The sequence below is a fragment of the Crotalus tigris genome, unplaced genomic scaffold, assembly GCF_016545835.1.
Source record: "Crotalus tigris isolate CLP2741 ecotype Arizona unplaced genomic scaffold, ASM1654583v1 scf7180000020019.1302030, whole genome shotgun sequence".
Classification (NCBI taxonomy): Eukaryota; Metazoa; Chordata; class Lepidosauria; order Squamata; family Viperidae; genus Crotalus; species Crotalus tigris.
This window is the reverse complement of record NW_024097821.1, coordinates 842,126-862,499: the sequence shown is the minus strand read 5'-3', so window position 1 is coordinate 862,499 and position 20,374 is coordinate 842,126. Positions and strand designations below refer to the sequence as shown.

The 20,374-nt window shown below is 45.7% G+C and overlaps 1 protein-coding gene across 1 annotated transcript in view; it reads right to left on the bottom strand.

Annotated features, from left to right (window-relative positions):
* Positions 1-3,209: 3,209 nt before the first annotated feature.
* Positions 3,210-20,374, bottom strand: part of WNT9A (Wnt family member 9A) — a 30,966-nt gene continuing 13,801 nt past the window's right edge. Inside the window, exons 2-4 of the mRNA XM_039365298.1 lie at positions 11,776-12,035; positions 9,490-9,752; positions 3,210-4,834 (exon numbers count right to left, since the gene is read on the bottom strand). Coding sequence (XP_039221232.1) covers positions 4,361-4,834; positions 9,490-9,752; positions 11,776-12,035 — 997 coding nt within the window. The 3' untranslated portion in view covers positions 3,210-4,360. The remainder of the gene's footprint in view (positions 4,835-9,489; positions 9,753-11,775; positions 12,036-20,374) is intronic.

The window sequence follows — 20,374 nt, the reverse complement described above, 5'->3', positions numbered from 1 at the left end:
GTGAGACATGTTAGGTGAGTTTGGCCCCATTTTACAACTTTTGTTTCCACAGTTGTTAAGTGAATCACTGCAGTTGATAAGTTAGTTACCCGGTCGTTAAGTGAATCTGGCTTCCCCTACTGACTTTGCTGGTGAGAATTTCGCAAAAGGGGATCCCATGACCCGGGGACACTGCAACCATCGTAAATACGAGTCAGTTGCCAAGCGTCTGGATTTTGATCACGTGACCCTGAGGTTGCTGCAAAGGTCATAACTGTGTAAAACGGTCATTAGTCACGTGTTTCTGTGCCGTTGTAACTTTGAACGGTCACTAAACGAACGGTGGCAAGTCAAGGTCTACCTGTATTTCAGACACGGCCTTCAAAAATCAAGCAAGATCATCTTCAAACTGAGATGACATGGCTAAAACCCCATGAGCTTTAAAAAACCTTCAAGATTGCAAGTTCTTTTTAAAGCCATCTTTAGGCCAGGTATCTAAGATAATGGCCAAGAGGAAAAATTACTCTCCATCTTATCAAACAAAAAAACTACATCAAGATTTCCCATGGCTGAGAAGCTGCAGTGGGCAAGTGGCTTATGAAGTCACCATCTTTCCATAATTTCCAATAATGGACAGAGGGATCTGGTGCACAGAAGGATTGCCCCATTTTGGATATCTCTGGTTGACCAACTGCCCAAGAATACTCCCACTAACAGGAAAAGGGAATTTGGGACTTCTTCTCCACCCTGATCCTCTAGAGATGAAGACTGTAGCCCAAAACAAGATCTATTTACTGAGAGATAAGAATATTTGTTGATCAGGACTGAACTTTGGGGTCCTTGGTGCTCTCTGAGCTTTGTGGTTTCCTTGCAGATGTTTCATGATCCAACTAGGGAACGTCATCAGTGCTAGAAAGGACAGGTGTTTATGGGAGGAGGAGGAGGAGGAGGTGGTGTTGGTGTTGGTGGTGGAGGTGGAGGTGGTGGTGGAGAAGGAGGAGGAGGAGAAGAATTGTGGGGTCCTTGGTGCTCTTTGAGTTGGATGGTTTTCTTGCAGATGTTTCCTGTTCCAACTAGGGAACGCCATCAGTGTTAGAAGGAACAGGTGTTTCTGGGAGGGAGGAGGAGGAGGAGGAGGAGGAGGAAGAAGATGAAGGGGAGGAAGGATTGTGGGGTCCTTGGTCTCTGAGCTTGGTGATTTTCTTGCAAACATTTAATGACGCAACTAGGCAACGTCATCAGTGCTAACTTAGTTAGGTAACAAAACATCCGCAAGAAAACCATGAGCCTCAGAGAGCACCCAGGACTCCACAAGGACTCCAGTTTTCCCCCCTTCCCCATTTCTTTCCAAACCTCCCCCAGCCCCTGGAGGTGAGCTGTTCCAACAGCAGCAAAAACATCGAGTTTCCTTCTACAAAACAGGACCCACCGCTGGGCTTAGCTAAATGAAAACCAGAGTCTTCCAAAGCCAGTGGCTCAGAAACCCTCCCTTTCCAAATAACATTTATCAGAATATATATAAGAAAAATGAAGCTGCAGTTTGCTCAAAGGTCAGGCTTGCAGTGTTGGAAAAAATGAAAGATCCCCTTCGGGAATCCGGGTTCAAATACCAGCGTGCAAAAAAAAAAAAAAGGGGGGGGGAGGCGACAAACGCTCACATGTCCAAACGAGAGGCCCCATTTCATAATACCACATGGAAACCATAAAAACTTTTGAAAAGCTTAATAAATAAAATGTTCAATATTTAGATCTAGGTGTCGGAATCTATCTAGATAGATTCATATCCCACCCTTGAAATAATAATAATAATAAAGACTCTTTTAGAGTCTTGGCTTGGTTTTTTTCCATCAGTTGCACGGCGCTACGGAGACGGTCCGTTAGGCGAGGAGATTCTTGGGCATGTAGCTTCAGGAATGGTCCGATGCCAGACCATCAAAGCAGACACCAGTTCTTGGATATTTCATACCAGTTACAAGCGATGTCCCAAAGCTAGGAGCTATCTTCCATTTTTTCAGTCACCACTCTTTTAATCCATAAAACGTTCTCCACCATCTCAAAACCATCCCACCAGCTTTGAAACCAAGCCACCATCTCATCCTTCTTCTCCCGGTCTTATTGTCTCCTCCAAGACCATCCTATTCCCCAGAAGGACAGCTTTGATAGAAGAGGCTACCGTTGTTGTTTTTATTATTATTATTATTATTATTTTGTTCAAAATGCCCCTAAAATTGGGTCTGAGAGCAACAGGGGTGATTTCCCGGAGGAGAACGTGCAAGAAACGTGCTCAGGCAGAGAGGTGGAGTAGATAACTTCTAAAGTCCCTTATTCTATATTCTAAGATTTCTGTTCCACTCCTCCAAAGGATCAAATTGCAATTACCCAGAACAACAACAACAACAAAAAAAAAAAATGCAACTCTTGGACCAGTTTTAAAATCACTGTCCATCAAGCATGGACGACTCACCCAGGAATTCATCAGCTGTTCATCCAAATCCCATCTTGAAGGGAAAAAAAATAAAATAAAAAGTTGCATAGTTGTAATATTCCCAAATTCACATCAGAAGAATGCTGTGTGGACCATCACATTTGCACAGGTAGTCCTCAACTTACGACCACAATTGTGCCCAAAATTCATGTGAGACACTTGTTAAGTGAATTTTGCCCTGTTTGATGACCTTCCACGGTTGTTAAGTGAATCACTGCAGTTATTAAGTTGGTAACACGGTCGTTAAGCGAATCTGGCTTCCCCCATTGACTTTGTTTATTAGAAGGTTGTAAAAGGGGATCACGTGACCCCAGGATGCTAAAACGGTCATAAGTATGAAAAATGGCTCTAAGTCACTTTTTTTCAATGCCATTGTAACTTTGAATGGTCACTAAACAATCGTAAGTTGAGAACTAGCTGTACTAGTGATCCAATCTGCCACTTTAATATTTCTCCATATATATATATATATATATATATATATATATATATATATATGTGTGTGTGTGTGTGTGTGTGTGTGTGTGTGTGTGTGTGTTGTTTTCTGAGGTTTTCGCGGGTGTTGTATGTAGGTCTTTGGTTGTTCGAGTTTTCTCCCGCGTAAAATTGGAAGTGTCTTGGCGACGTTTCGACAAGTCCCATTCGTCATCTTCAGGCTGGTGTTTTCAGCTTCGTGCTTCGAGGAGCAATGTGTGGTCTTCGTGCTCCTCGAAGCACGAAGCTGAAAACACCAGCCTGAAGATGACGAATGGGACTTAGTCGAAACATCGTCAAGACACTTCCAATTTTACGCAGGAGAAAACCCGAACAACCAAAGACCTATATATATATGCATCGGCTGCTCTCTTTTTACGTCTAACGTGCAGCTTTCTAGTGGTTTAAGTAATTTTTGCCCCCTTTAAAAAAAAAAAAAAGCAACAGGCTTTTCATTGGCCCCAGAGAATATCATTGGCACGGATAAAGGCGGGTGAAACGTGATCCTCAAGAGACACGCATTCTTGGACGCCGTGATCCAGACGTGGGAAAATCAAATCAAAGCCGCATCACCGTCTCAAAGGCGAGGCGCTTTCTCCATTTTCCCAAAGGCGAAGTGCCAAATTGCATTCACAGCCAGGGCGTCACGCTGGTTTCAAAGCAGCTTTCAGGTGCCAACTGAAGTCATAAGAAGAGAAATTGGGGCAAAAAGAAAGAAGAAGAAACCCATGTTCCTAATTAAATCACAAAAGGAGTCAAAAAGCTGGTTGAAAAGAGCGCAGGCTCGTTTTGTCTCTAGTGGTTTTCCAAATTCACCAAGTAGATTGCAAAAGAGAGCAAAAAAACAGAGGTTGAGGGTGCACAAGGAGGAAATAGGAGTAAAATTAAAAAACAAACAAAAACCAAGATCTTCACCATCTGCTACAACAAAGCGTTAGAAGGAGGGTTGAGGAACAGTCCTTCTGCAATGACCTCGATGGCTAATGGGAACGTGGAGCCCAGAAGCTCCATAAATTACTTTTTAAAAAATCCTTCTAGGGCCCACTTCTCCCTAGCACATTTTCTGCAGTTGAAGGCCTTCAGGAGGGTAGGGTTCCTCCAGAATGAAGTGGGACCATCCAGGTCCAAGAGAATTTGCAGGAGGGGGACACGGAAGGACCAAGGTGGACAATTCAGCCCTCGTCAAGAAGAGAAAGAATTCTGTCTCCAAGCCACATCTTGGTCATCGCAAGGGGTCTTCCCAGTGGTGTGGGCGTCCACAATCTCTTGGCAGGATCAGCAAGACATGGAACCCCTCAAAGTGCTTCCATCATATCAGGGTGTAGCACTCAGCCATCTCACTGGATGTCCCCTGTCTTTGTCTCCAAGAAGGGGGCAAGGGGGTCCTGTCTCTGAAATCGGGGCTCACCGGACAACCGTCCTTCAGTCCTTGCAGGTGTAAACCTCCTCCCTTTGAGTACACTGCTTACACTCCACGTAACAGCACCAGCGGACTTGACATTGGCATGGGCGAGTGACCACGCGGCTTTGGATGTTGTGCCCCCGTCCGCAGCAGATGCTGTCGCAGTTCTTGTCTTTGTAACACTTCCGTCCAGATGTCCCGGAGGAGAACCGACTGGTCAAGCAAAAGCTTGGAGAGTCGTCAAGATAAACCAGATCTGTAGTCCTGGGGATTTGGTCGCCGTGACCCAGGACTGATTTTTTCGGCGGCGAGATGTCTCCTTCTCCCGTGGCCTCGTTGGTGGTGCTCACCACCTTGAGGGCTACCTCGTATTTCTGCTTGAGCTGCTTGCCGATCTCATGGAACGGAGAGAGTTGGCGCCAACACGTCCGGACGGTGCATGAGCCGGACACCCCGTGGCATTTACAAGTGGTCTCCACTCCAGCTTTGATGACCTGCAGAGGAAACAAGGCGACAGAATCTCTGAAAGAGAAGCCAGGGCAAAAACATTCCAGCACAAAATGCTTACGATTACAGATACTCCTCGCTCTAGAGCTGCAATCGATCACAAAATGGCGGCCATATAAACCTTACCGTTCGTAAAGCAGGTCAACCCAATTTTATTTATTTATTTTGCTGTGGTCATAACGTGAGTCACCATGTTCTTTAAGCAAATGCACAGCGAACACAGTGTCCGTACGGATCCGTTTGGTAAGTGTGAGCTTCCAACAAAAAAACATTATAAAACAGGATCACGTGACGTGCAAAGAGTTGTAAAGCCACCCATAGTCATTTTGTTTTGAGATGGATGGCAGAAAGAAAGAAAGAAAGAAAGAAAGAAAGAAAGAAAGAAAGAAAGAAAGAAAGAAAGAAAGAAAGAAAGGAGGGAGGGAGGGAGGGAGGGAGGGAGGGAGGGAGGGGGGGGAGGGGGGAGGGGGGGAAGAGAAAGAAAGAAAGAAAGAAAGAAAGAAAGAAAGAAAGAAAGAAAGAAAGAAAGAAAGAAAGAAAGAGGAAGGCGGAGGAGGAGGAAGGAAGGAAGGAAGGAAGGAAGGAAGGAAGGAAGGAAGGAAGACTGGTTGCTAACCTGCCCCAAATGTGATCATGTAACTGGGGAGGTCCTCAGCATAATTTCAAATCTGGGTCACAAGTATCTTTTTTGGGGTTCCATTATAATTTTGAAAGACTTAGAGACCAGTCATAAATCAAGGATTAACTCTCGTATTCCCAGTTATCAGCCAAACTGTTCTCCCGCTTTTTTCTGTTCTGCACTTGCTCTAAAAATTAGAAGTCTAGAATAGAACAGAGCTGGAAGGGACCTTGGAGGTCATATAGTCCAGCCCCCCACTCAAGCGGGAGAACCTATACCATCTCATGCTTCTGGAGGCAGGTTGTTCCACTGGTTAATTGTTCTCACTGTCAGGAAGTTTCTCCTTAGTTCCAGGTTGCTTCTCTCCTTGATGAGTTTCCATCTGTTGCTTCTCGTCCTTCCTTCAGGCGCTTTGGAGAATAGCTTGACTGCCTCTTCTATGGGGCAGGCCCTGAGATATTGGAACACTGCTATCACGTTACCCCTGTTTCTTCTTTTCTTTAGAAAAGTCCATGTCCAATTCACTGGCTTATATTTCCCAAAACTTCCTTTTAATTTATTTACTTATTAAACAAATGTATATAGCCACCCCATTACACACAGGTGAGTCCAGGAGACTTAGGTGTGAGTGTGAATTTTTGGACCTGGGTTTGGACTGGACTACATCAAGGATGGGCAAATAGGGCATCTTTGTCAATCACAATTCAACCCCAAATTTCTGTTGCTAAGTGAGACAGTCGTTAAGTGAGTTTTGTCCCATTTTACAACTTTTCTTGCCACCGTTCCTAAGTAAATCACACGGTCATTAACCAAATCCAGCTTCCCCATTAACTTTGCTTGTCAGAAGATCGCAAAAGGGAATCACGTGACCCCGGGACACTGCGACCGTCATAAGTATGAGTCAGTTGCCAAGCATCTGAATTTTGATCAGGTGACGATGGGGATGCTGCAAAGGTCGTAAGTGTGGAAAACGGTCCCTTTTTTTTCAAATGGTCGTAAGTGGAGGACTCCCTGAATTGTTTTGCTTTTCCTGAATGAAGCTTGCTTTTGAATTTCTGCAATGTAAAAATTTTCTTCGGATAATGCAGCTTTGCTGAGGGCCAACATTTGACAAAGTGCTGCAATCTGTCTGGACAGATTCCTCCTGACTTCTCTATTTTTATTAATTTTAATTTTTTTTTTTTTTTTTTTTTGCACATTCTTGGTCTCGGATGGCAAGCTGGCAGAGAGCAGATTAACCCCCCCCCCCCCATCTGTTTACCGTATGGATTTCAACCCCCAGTGCCAAGACCAGCTTGTCTGGCATGCAAAGTGAGCTAATTAGTTAGCAGGACTTCTGCAAAACCTATACTTTAAGGGGTGGGGGAGGGGGGGGCTGGCTTTGTTATAGGGATCAGATTTTTAAAAAGCAATTTTGCCTCTTTACATCGGAGCCGTTCGGGGCAGGAGAAGAAGGGATTAAAGAGCAGGAAGAATGAGACACAAGTGTTATGAAACCCAGTGATTGTTTTCTATTTTATTCAGAATAATAGAATAACAGAGTTGGAAGGGATCTTGGAGGTCTTCTAGTCCAACCCCCTGCGCAAGCTGGAAACCCTATAATATATCAGACAAATGGTTGTTCCGTCTCTTCTTTAAAATCTCCAATGATGAAGCACCGGCAACTTCTGGAGTTATTCCACTGTCAGGAAATTGTCTCCTTAGTTCCAGGTTGCTTCTCTCCTTGGTTAGTTTCCATCCGTTGCTTCTTGTCCTGCCTTCAGGCGCTTTGGAGAATAGCTTGACTCCCTCTTCTTTGGGACAGCCCCTGAGATACTGGAACTCTGCTATCATGTCTCCCCTCGTCCTTCTCTTCATTAAACTAGACAGATCCAATTCCAGCAACCGTTCTTTATATATGTTAACCTCCAGCCCCCTAATCATCTTTGTTGCTCTTCTCTGCATTCTTCCTTTCCTTCTTTTCTTGCTGTGATTCTCTTTTTTCCTCCATCCCCCCCCTCTTTTTTTGACCACATTCTCCTTTGTACCCCCTTAATGAAAAGTCTTAGTGCGAATTAGTGCACAGTTCTGGCAGCTAGAGGTTCAGAAAAAGCTTTAATTAAAAAGGAAAAAAGACTCTCTCCTGGGGCTCTTTTAAGCTTCATTAAAACTGACTTTTTAACTCCATCTCTGTGGAGCGTTGCCAAAATTCCTTAATCCTGAGAAGAGCTGAGCTTTCATTGGAGGAAATTTTAAATTGGGTGGGCTTCAATTCAACTACTGTGGAATTGGATGCAGAACCCCCAGACCAATACAGGTAGTCCTCGACTTAATAATTCGTTTAGTGACCGTTTGATTTACAACAGCACTGAAAACTTAGAACTGTTTTTCACACTTATGACCATTGCAGCATCCACTCGGTCAGGTGATCAAAATTCGGACGCTTGGTAATCGACTCCTATTTATGACGGTTGCAGTGTCCTGGGGTCACGTGATCCCCTTTTGTGACCGTCTGACAAGCAAAGTCAATGAGCTTCACTTAACAACCATGTTACTCACTTAACAACTGCAAGAAAGGTCATAAAATGCAGCAAAATTTACATAACAAGTATCTCACTTAGTAACAAAAAAAATCTGGGCTCAGTTGTAGTCATAAGTCAGGGGACTTCTTGTAATCAAGGCTCACTGCAGTATTTATGATTGACAGGAGGAATTCCTTCCATACAATAATGGCAGAAACTCCTGCAGACTGAAAGATGCTCCTGCAGTTAGCAACTTCAAGACAGGACGAGAAACTGAGAAGCAAACATTGGCATAGGTACCATAGCCGGTCCTTGACTTGTGACTACAATGGGGAGCAGAATTCCGATGCTAAGCAAGGTGTTGGTGAAGTATCTGATTTTGTGATCTTTTTTTTTTTTTGCCACTGGGATTAAGCAAATCACTGCAATTGTTAAGGGAATCACACGATCCTTAAGTGAGGTGGGCTTTCTCCATTGAATTTGTTTGTTGGAAGCCAGCTGGGGGGAGGGAGCAGGAAGAGGGGAAGAGGAAGAGGAAGGGGGAGGGAGGAGGAGGAAGGGGGAAGGGGAGGGAAAAAGGGGGGAGGAGGAGGAGGCGGAGAGAAGAAGAAGAAGAAGAAGAAGAAGAAGAAGAAGAAGAAGAAGAAGAAGAAGAAGAAGAAGAAGAAGAAGAAGAAGAAGAAGAAGAAGAAGAAGAAGAAGAGAAAAAAGAGGAGGGGAGGAGGAGGAGGAGGAGGAGGAGGAGAGGGAGGCAGAGGAGGAGAAGGAGAAGAAGAGGAGGAGGAGGAGAAGAAGAAGAAGAAAAGGAGGAGGAGGAGGAAGAGGAAGAGGAAGAAAAGAAGAGGGGGGGAGGGGAGGAGGAAGAGAAGAAGAGGAGGAGGAGAAAAGAAGGAGGAGGAGCAGGAGGAGAGGGGGAGGAGGCAGAGGAGGAGGAGGAGGAAGAAGAAGAAGAAGAAGAAGAAGAAGAAGAAGAAGAAGAAGAAGAAGAAGAAGAAGAAGAAAAGAAGAAGAAGAAGAAGAAGAAGAAGAAGAAGAAGAAGAAGAAGAAGAAGAAGAAGAAGAAGAAGAAGAAGAAGAAGAAGAAGAAGAAAAGGAGGAGGAGGAGGAAGAGGAAGAGGACGAGGAAGAGAAGAAGAGGGGGAGGATGAGGAGAAGGAGAAGGAGAAAGAACAGGAGGAGAAGACTCAAAGCAGCCATAGGTCTACCATTAGAAGACCTGAAGGACCAGATTCTCCTGGAGAACATCTAACTAGGTATTTGCCAAGAGTCAATTCTGACTTGAAGGCACATCGTGAATCAACAAATGATGAAGATGAGCTGCATGAAGAATCTAGCTAAACATTATCCATGTCTTCCAAGGTTCCTTTCTCCTGCTCTTTCATCATAGCAGAATGCTCAGCCAACCATTTCTCCCACTAGATTTTTGGTGGCCCTCAACCATCTTTACCTAGCGCTCTTCCCAGTCCCTCAAGAAGGACCTACTTCTCCACAGCTACAGCCTGCAACCATCATGGGCACTTACCTTCATCCCGACCAAATTGTTGTGGAAGTCCACCTGAGCTCTCAGATCCTTGTTGGACTTCTTCCCAAGGAACTCTTTGACAAACTTGTTGCTGTATTTGAGATTGTCCCCACATCCGCCCCACTGCCATGCTTCACGGTTCTCCAGGTCAGGGGCCTCGTCGCAAGTGCAGCGCTCCATACGTCCAGCGCTGCAGGCTTTGGCCATGGCGTGGGTCAGCCCCGCCGAAGAGATGGCGTAAAGGACGGCAGTTTCCTTAAACCCTGAGGAGGAAGACGACAACGCTGTTAGCACAACGAAGTTCTCTCTTAGAGCGGTACTGCCCAGGTCTGACCATTTTGAGATGGGTGGACTTCAACGCCCAGAATTCCCCAGCAAGCATGCTTGGAAATGGGTGGACTTCAACTCCCAGAATTCCTCAGCCAGCAAGCTTTAAGAAGGATGGACTTCAACTCCCAGAATTCCTCAGCCAGCATGCTTGAAAATTGGTGGATTTCAACTCCCAGAATTCCCCAGTCAGCAAGCTTGAAGATGGATGGACTTCAACTCCCAGAATTCCCCAGCCATCATGCTTTAAGATGGGTGGACTTCAACTCCCAGAATTCCCCAGCCAACATGCTTTAAGATGGGTGGATTTCCACTCCCAGAATTCCCCAACCAGTATGCGAAGATGAGTGGACTTCAAGTCCCAGAATTCCTCAGCCAGCATGCTTGGAGATGGATGGACTTCAACTCCCAGAATTCCCCAGTCAGCATGTTTGAAGATGGGTGGACTTCCAGAATTCCTCAACAAACATCCCTGGAGATGGATGGACCTCAACACCCAGAATTCCTCAGCAAGCATGCTTGGAGGTAGGTTGACTTCATCTGCCAGAATTCCCCAATCAGCATGTTTGAAGATGGGTGGACTTCAAGTCCCAGAATTCCTAAGCCAGCATTCTTGAATATGAGTGGACTTCAACTCCCAGAATTCCTCAGCTAGTATGCTTGGAGATGGTGAATTTCAGCTCCCAGAATTCCTCAGTCATTATGCTTGAAGATGGTGGACTTCAGCTCCCAGAATTCCTCAGCCATCATGCTTGAAGATGGATGAACTTCGACTCCCAGAATTCCCCAGCCAGGATGCTTTAAGACAGGTGGACTTCAACTCCCAAAATTCCCATTTGAAATCCACATATCTTAAAGTAGCCAAGGTCAAGAAACAGTTGATTACAGAGAGTCCTCATCAAATGACTGTAATCAAGTGCTCCCATTACAGTCATTTTTTGTAGCAGTCCCGAAACAGGTTGGTCACCTAAGCGACTAAAAATTGTAACCTTTTTGTAGCAGTCATTAAGCAAACACATGGTGGTTAGGTGAAACAAAGGGTGCAGTTTTGCTGAAAACGAAAAGTAGGTGACAATTTTGAGCAAGACCATTGTAAAATGCAGTCCCTTGACCGCGGGATGTTATAAACGGCTGAGGATATGGTGTGTTACCAAGTACACAAAGTTCACTGCAGAGGGGGCCCAACCTTCTGAATTTCGAATCCGGGTCGTAAATCCCCTTTTGGGGATTGGTCATAACCAGTCACTAAATGAACGGTTGTAAGTCAAGGAATATCAGAAAGACCCTCCCCTCATTTCTAGCACTGGTGATGCTACCTAGTTGGGCCATGAAACATCTGCAAGAAAACAATTAATTTCAGATAACACCAAGGACCCCACAGTCCTCCTCCTCTTCCTCCTCCTCTTCCTCCTCCTCCTCCTTCTCCTCCTTCTCCTCTTCTTCTTCCCTGCAAACCATTATCCCCCTTCTAGCACTGATAGTGTTCCTTAGTTGGGTCATGAAAGATCTGCAAGAAAACCACCAAGCTGTGAGAGCACCCTACATTTCTCCTCCTCCTCCTCCTCCTCCTCCTCCTCCTTCCTCCTCCTCCTCCTCCTCCTCCTTCTCCTCTTCTTCTTCCCTGCAAACCATTATCCCCTTTCTAGCACTGATAATGTTCCTTAGTTGGGTCATGAAAGATCTGCAAGAAAACCACCAAGCTATGAGAGCACCCTACATTTCTCCTCCTCCTCCTCCTCCTCCTCCTCCTCCTCCTCCTCCTCCTCCTTCCTCCTCCTCCTCCTCCTCCTCCTCCTTCTCCTCTTCTTCTTCCCTGCAAACCATTATCCCCTTTCTAGCACTGATAGTGTTCCTTAGTTGGGTCATGAAAGATCTGCAAGAAAACCACCAAGCTATGAGATCACCCTACATTTCTCCTCCTCCTCCTCCTCCGGTGGTAAGTAGAGGACTCCCACTAACCTCTCTTCAGCAGGCTGGCCCTGTAGCGCCCCTCCAGGGTGCAATTCCACCTCTCGAAGCGGAATTGATACTGGCATTCCAGCGCACTCATGCTAATGGCTTCCATGAGGGTCTCAGCCACGCCGGGGTCTCTGCGGCACATCCGGCGTTGCTTCTTTTCCAGCTTCAGACGGTCGCACACGTTGTAGTGGGCTTTGATGGCGGCTTCCTCCATCTCTGTGGTGAGAGGGAGGATGGTCAGGGGCTCATTGCCCGTCAACCTGAAGGGGGAGAGAAAGGGACGTGGGCTGAATCAACAAAAGAGCGTATCTGAGTCAGATGGGCCAACCTCACAAAGGCTTATTTATTTACTTATCTATCCCGCCTTGATTACTTTTATCAATAAGGCAAGGGAATGTATTTAATCCTCTATCCTCCTCCAAGTTTCCCCACAACGATAACCCCGTGAGCCAGGCTGGGCCGAAAAAAATTGATTTACCCCACTGGTTCTCCACCTGTGGGTTGGGACCCCATTTGGGGTCGAACGACCATTTCACGGGGGTCGCCAAACAATGCAGTCTGCCATTTTTTTCCCCCTTTTCCTTAGCTGTGCTACTCCCTTTTATTCTATTGGCTTTTGAAAGCCAATAGAAGAGACTCTCTTGAATAGAGTCTAATTCTACTGGCTTTCAAAACCCAATAGGAATTGTCCAGGCTGTCTCTGCCCTGCTGAGCCCGCCAAAAGTCCCATTCTGCAAACGGTGCTGCACCAGTTGAGTAGTCCTTGACTTACGACCGGTTGAGTAGTCCTCGACTTACGACCGGTTGGGGTCGCGGCATTAAAAAGGTTGACAACCACTGATTTACCCCAAGTCACCCAGCTGACTTTCAGACCAAAGGCAGGATTAGAACTCACCGTCTCCTGGGGATCGGGCCCAAAGTTACCCAACCAGCTTTCATGCCTATGATGGAACTAGAACTCACTCTCTCCTGGGGATTGGCCTAATAGTAGCCAATTGGCTTTCACACCTAAGATGGGACTAGAATTCACCATCTCCTGGTAATTGGCCCAAAGTTACCCAACCAGCTTTCATGCCTATGATGGAACTAGAACTCACTCTCTCCTGGGGATTGGCCTAATAGTAGCCAATTGGCTTTCACACCTAAGATGGGACTAGAATTCACCGTCACCTGGTAATTGGCCCAAAGTCACCCAACCAGCTTTCATGCCTAAAGCAGGACTAGAACTCAGTCTCCTAGCGATTGGCCCAAAGTCAATTTCATTTCTAAGGAGGAACTAGAACTCACCCTCTCCTGGTTATTGGCTTAATGTTAGCCCGTTGGCTTTCATGCCTAAGGCGGGACTAGAATTCACCGTCTCCTGATAATTGGCCCCAAGTCACCCAGCTGGCTTTCATGCCTATGATGGAACTAGAATTCACCGTCTCCTGGGGATTGGCCTACAATCACCTAGCCAGGACTAGAACTCTCTCTCTTGTCTTCACCCTCTTTTGCGATCAAAGACATTTTTAAAAAATGCTAATTTAGGAAGATCAGCCTCTTTTTTGTCTGCCCACTGTGGCTGCGACCTCTTTCTAGCCTGAAACTTGCTACTCTTTGCTCATCTCTTGAGTGCTGAAAGACAATTCGTTCGCAAACAGCTGTAATTGCAGTCCAGTTGCCAAATGCCCAAAATGTGATCACATGACCATCGGGGGAAGGAGAGAGGCCATCATAAATTCGGGACCTGTCGTAACAGGAGGACTACTGGTTAACAATTTCCTGCAGCAAGGAAGCTTCAAAACCAATGCATTGTGTTTATCCGCCGCCAGATAGCAATAGCACTTAGACTTATATACCGCTTCACAGTGCTCTCTAAGCGGTTTACAGAGTCAGCATCTTGCACCCCTCAACAATGCGGGTCCTCATTTTACCGACCTCGGAAGGATGGAAGGCTGAGTCAACCTTGAGTCAGTCAGGATCGAACTGCTGGCTATGGGCAGAGTTTGCCTCCAATACTGTATTCTAACCACTTCAACACCACAGAAGGAAGGAGGGAGGGAGGGGGGGAGGGAGGAAGGAAGGAAGGAAGGAAGGAAGGAAGGAAGGAAGGAAGGAAGGAAGGAAGGAAGGAAGGAAGGAAGGAAGGAAGGGCAATAGCACTTATAGTAACCAATGCATTGTGTTTATCCGCCGCCAGATAGCAATAGCATTTAGACTTATATACCGTTTCTCAGTGTTTTACAGCCCTCTCTAAGCTGTTTATAGAGTCAGCATATTGTCCCCAGCAGTCCCAGTCCTCAATTTACTGACCTCGGAAGGATGGAAGGCTGAGTCAACTTTCAGCTGGTCAGGATCGAACTGCCCAACTGCAGGCAGCCGGCAGTCAGCAGAATTAGCCTGCAATACTGCACTCTAACCACTGCACCACCACTGCTCATATGGTATTCTGAGGAAAGGATCCACATTTGTAAATGGCATTTCTAGGAGGTTGAGCTTCCACGAACCCCACTTTTAGCGATGGGCAGACGACCAAGTCACCTGGAAGATGCAGAGGTCCCAAGCCACATGACACAATGACGACAACCAAGTTAGATGCTTTTAAGAAGTAGAGAGGCTCAGAGGAGCTAGCTATTCCTGATAGCTGGTTGGACCTCCTGAATTCTCAGCCATGATTCTAAATCATGGTTTGTTCCAAAAAGATGATAAAGGCCAGTTTTATATGCTTCTCAAACCTATCTCATTGGCACTGGACAATCAGGATGCTGCATTAGCTGAGCAGATGACCTAATCCTGCAGGACTGAATAATAGAGTTGGAAGGGACTTTGGAGGTCAACTAGTCCAACCTCCTGCTCAAGCAGGAGACCCTTCTCTCCTTCTCCTTCCCCCTCCCTCCCTCCCTTCCTTTCTTCCTTCCTCCCCCCCTCCTCCTCAGAATAACAGAGTTGGAAGAGACCTTGGAGGTCATCTAGTCCAACCCCCTGCTCAGGCAGGAAACCCTGTATCATTCCTGACAAATGGCTGTCCAGACTCTTCTTGAAAACCTCCAGTGTTGGAGCATTCACCGCTTCTGGAGGCAGGTTGTTCCACTGTGCAATTATTCTCACTAACAGGAAGTTTTTCCTTAGTTCTAGGTTGCTTCTCTCCTTGATAAGTATCCATCTGTTGCTTCTCGTCCTGCCTTCAGGCACTTTGAAAAATAGCTTGACTCCCTCTTCTTTGGGGCAGCCCCTGAGATATTGGAACTCTGCTATCATATCCCCCCTCGTCCTTCTCTTCATTAAACTAGACATACCCAATTCCAGCAGCCGTTCCTTATATGTTTTAGCCTCCAGTCCCCTAATCATCTTTGTTGCTCTTCTCTGCACTCTTTCTAGAGTCTCAACATCTTTTTTACATCGTGGTGACCAAAACTGGATGCCGTATTCCAAGTGTGGCCTTACCAAGGCCTTGTAAAGTGGTATTAACACTTCATGTGATCTTGATTCTATCCCTCTGTTAATGCAGCCTAGCACTGTGTTGGCTTTTTTGGCCGCTGCAGCACATGGCTGGTTCCTATTTAAGAGATTGTCCACTAGGACTCCGAGATCCCTCTTGCAGTTCCTGCTATTGAGCCAAGCTTCACCTAGTCTTGGCTCAACAGCTGTAACTGTGAGAGGGATCTTGGTGTCCCTAGAGGACAATCACTTGACTAGGAGCCGGCCGTGTGCTGCATTTCTAAATGTTCTAACCCAAGATCATGTGAAGTATTAATACCACTTTACAAGGCCTTGGTAAGGCCACACTTGGAATCCTGCATCCAGGTTTGGTCACCACAATGTAAAAAAGACGTTGAGACTCTAGAAAGAGTACAGAGAAGAGCAACAAAGATGATTAGGGGACTGGAGGCTAAAGCATATAAGGAACGGCTGCTGGAATTGGGTATATCTAGTTTAATGAACAGAAGGATGAGGGGGGACATGATAGCAGTCTTCCAATATCTCAGGGTCTGCCCCAAAGAAGAGGGAGTCAAGCTTTTTCCAAGGTGCCTGAAGGCAGGACAATAAACAATGGATGGAAACTAATCAAGGAGAGAAGCAACCTAGAACTAAGGAGAAACTTCCTGACAGTGAGAACAATGAACCAGTGGAACAACCTGCCTCCAGAAGCGGTGAATGCTCCAACACTGGAAGTTTTTAAGAAGAGACTGGACAGCCATTTGTCCGAAATGGTGTAGGGTTTCCTTCCTGAGCAGGGGGTTGGACCAGATGACCTCCGAGGTCCCTTCCATCATCATCATCATCATCATCATCATCATCATCATTATTATTATGGATCATCGCACAGTCAGCCAGATGTTCAGACTGGATTTGGCATTTTGTCTACCTATCGAGTCCTTACCCAGGACCTGGGATAGGCAGATGTGGATGTTTGATGGTATTACAGGTATCGTCGCAGGATGGAAGCAGTTCCTAGTAAGGCTGCCTTTTGCAATTGACTAATAGCGAATTTGTCAATGCCAATGGTGTTCAAGTGGTGCTCCAGTTGTTTTGGGATTGCACCCAAGGAGCCTATGACTATTGGTACTACCCTTGCTTGCTTTTGCCACAGTCTTTCTATTTCTATTTGTAGGTCTTTGTATTTTGTTATCTTCTCCAGTTCTTTCTCGTCTATTCTGCTGTCTCCAGGCACTGCCACGTCCACTATCCAGACTTTTTTGTCTTTCTTATCGACAATTGTTTATTATTATTATTATTATTATGGATCATCGCACAGTCAGCCAGATGTTCAGACTGGATTTGGCATTTTGTCTACCTATCGAGTCCTTACCCAGGACCTGGGATAGGCAGATGTGGGTGTTTGATGGTATTACAGGTATCGTCGCAGGATGGAAGCAGTTCCTAATAAGGCCGCCTTTTGCAATTGACTAATAGCGAATTTGTCAATGCCAATTGTGTTCAAGTGGTGCTCTAGTTGTTTTGGGATTGCACCCAAGGAGCCTATGACTATTGGTACTACCCTTGCTTGCTTTTGCCACAGTCTTTCTATTTCTGTTTGTAGGTCTTTGTATTTTGTTATCTTCTCCAGATTATTATTATTATTATTGTTGTTATTATTATTATTATTATTATTATTATTATTATTATTATTATTATTATTATTAACTCTTCTCCGTGGTTCAGTCTGGGGTGTTTGGGGCCTCTGGACTCCTTTTACACAACGGAAAGCAGGAATGAGAAAAAAAGGGCAATTGAGGTCAGAATTTGCCAGCCACCGAGTTCCTTTCCTCGGTCTTGGCACGACGGCGGTCAGGAGTCTCCAGCCGAAGTGCCAGCCAAGGACAACAGTTCTCCTTGTGATCCAATCCAAGCTTCCCACCCAAGGATTCCTTCAGACAACAGCTGTGGGTCAGGGCAAGACCCACACAAGAGCAGCAGAGTCCCTTGGCTGCAGGGATGGCAACAGTTTGTTGGTTTTTCATCTACCACCCCGTCGTCTTGAATTCGCTCCCTCCGATTTCAACACCAGCGGTGCAACTTTAGAAAAACAAAACACATCGGCCGGCAAGGGAATCTGGACAGATTGTTCTCTGAGGTTCATCGGCAAGGCTGGCCTTGCAAAGTGATCTTGTAAAAGGTGCCTGCCAGGGCTTCTCAATTTTCGGGGCAGCTGGAAGATGGGAGGACTTCAACTCCCAGAATTCGGCAGCCAGACACGCCAGCAACACCCAGAGAATGAGAGAGAGAGGAAGGGAAGAGAGAGGGAGGGAGACAGATAACAGATGAGAGAGAGAGAGAGAGAGAGAGAGAGAGAGAGAGAGAGAGAGAGATAAAGTAACAGGTAGATGAGAGAGAGAGAAAGAGAGAGAGAGAATATACAGACCAGATAATGGGTAGGATAGATAGATAGATAGATAGATAGATAGATAGATAGATAGACAGACAGACAGACAGACAGACAGAGAGAGATAGACAGAGTGATAGATAGATAGATAGATAGATAGATAGATAGATAGATAGATAGATAGATAGATAGACAGACAGACTGACAGACAGACTGACTGACAGACAGACAGACAGACAGACAGACAGATAGATAGATAGACAGACTGAGATAGACAGACTGAGATAGATAGATAGATAGATAGATAGATAGATAGATAGATAGATAGATAGATAGACAAACAGACAGACAGAGACAGAGATAGATAGATAGATAGATAGATAGATAGATAGATAGATAGATAGACAAACAGACAGACAGACATAGAGACAGAGATAGATAGATAGATAGATAGATAGATAGATAGACAGACAGACAGACATAGAGACAGAGATAGATAGATAGATAGATAGATAGATAGACAGACAGACAGACATAGAGACAGAGATAGATAGATAGATAGATAGATAGATAGATAGATAGATAGATAGATAGATAGATAGATAGATAGATAGATAGATACAGACAGACAGGCAGGCAGACAGACAGAATAATGGATAGGATAGATGATAGATAGGTAGATAGGTAGATAGGTAGGCGGGTGGGTGGGTGGGTAGGTAGGTAGGTAGATCACACCGTCTCCTGGTGATTGGCCCAAATTCACCCAGTCAGCTTTCACGCCTAAGACAGGACTAGGACTAGAACTCACCACCTCCTGTTCTTTAGACTAGCACCTTATCCACTATCTTCAGTAACTTAACAGTTGCATTCCTGAGTGACAAAAGCCCCCAGCCATGGTCATAGAGAGAGAGAGAGAAAACCCACAGCCATCTAGCTTCTCAACAAATAGCAACTTCTCTCATTCACCAACAGCTCCCCCAATCTCCTTTCCTGGCGCCGAGTAGTTCCCTCCACTTCCAACCCCATTCCAAAATTTGGGAATTGCACCAAGCCGGCTTTTGCAAAATCTTTTGGAAAATTGACTGGAAGAAGCCGTAACAGGGAGGGATCAAGTTTTTTCAACCTTCTAGACCCCTTTGCAAGGCTCTCCCCCCCCCCCAAGTGTGCCTGAGTCTCAGTTAACTCCCAATAGGTGCACAAAAGACACACACACACAAACACACACAAACACAAACACACATACACCAGGACACCACTGACTGTTGTAATCCGTCACCCATTTGCCTCCCTAACAGCCACAGACAGCCTTAAGTGTCACCTTCTCGTTTTTCAACAGCTCGGTGATGGATGGATGGATGGATGGATGGATGGATGGATGGATGGATGGATGAGGCATCTCACCCCTGGCTGGGCTTCCACTCCGAAGCCAATCATGCTTTGCAATTTAAGGCCCTTGCATTTTCAGGAAGACAGGCCTGCTAAAAAACTGGCTGGAGAGGTGCCATACTCTCCCTCCCCAATTTGGGAGTGGGTGGGCAACCCATAGACAAAAACAAAAAACAAAAAAACAGGAAGGTAGAAAAGTTACTTCAGAACATGGCTTGGCTTACTTACTAGAGTTAAAAAAAATAGGGACTCCCTGCATTGTGAGGAAGGGGGTCTTCTGGAGGGTTAAAGAGAGCCAGTTTGGTCTAGTGCTTAATAATAATAATAATAGTAAACTTGGAAGGGACCTTGGAGGTCATCTAGTCCAACCCCCTGCTCAGGCAGGAAACCCTATACCATTTTGGACAAATGGCTGTCCAGTTCCTTCTTAAAAACTTCCAGTGTTGGAGCATTCACCACTTCTGGAGGCAGGTTGTTCCACTGGTTAATTGTTCTCACTGTTAGGAAGTTTCTCCTTAATTCTAAGGTTGCTTCTCTCCTTGCTTAAGGCGCCAGGCTAGAAACCAAGGGGAGAGTGAGTTCTAGTCCGGCCTTAGGCATGAAAACTGGCTGGGTGAGGTTGGGCCAATCACCAGGAGAGGGTGAGTTGCAGTCCTACTTTAGGCACAAAAGCCACTAGGCAACTTTGGGCCAGCCACTTCCTCTCGGCCCTAGGAAAGAGGCAATGGCAAGCCACCTCTAAAAAAATCTGGCCATGAAAATTGCAAGGACTTTATGCAGGCAGTTTTCATGTCAAAAACTCAAAAAGAAAAAAGAGGAGAGGGGAAGGGAGGGGAGGAGATGGAAGGGGAGGGGAGGAGAGGAGAAGAGAAGAGAAGAGAAAAGAGAAGAGAGAAGAGAGGAGAGGAGAGGAGAAGAGGAAGAGAAGAGAAGAGAAGAGAAGAGAAGAGAAGAGAAGAGAAGAGAAGAGAAGAGAAGAGAAGAGAAGAGAAATTAGGGTTTAGCAAGCTGTACCAACCTAGTCATTATGTTACAGGGTGATGTCTTTTCAAATTGTGATCCTATCTATACACTCACACGCACATACATATTATATAAATATATATACCTATTATATACATATACACATACATACTTAAAGGCTCCTCGTGCACGTTTGCCAGTCCTCCTGTGCTGAGATCGACTGCCCAGCCTTGCCCGCCATCAGAAAGGAAAGATTTAAAGGGCAGCAAGGAAGCCTCCATTTGGCCAAGCTGACTTGAAATGTCACGGACTTAAGCCAAGTTGGAAAGCTAATTGTTCCCTTCAATCCTTTAGCAGGCCAGAAAACAATCACTGGTTATGAGTCCGCCACCCGAAACTATCAAACTCTCCGACAACCGGGAGATTCTTGGCATCCACTCTACCACC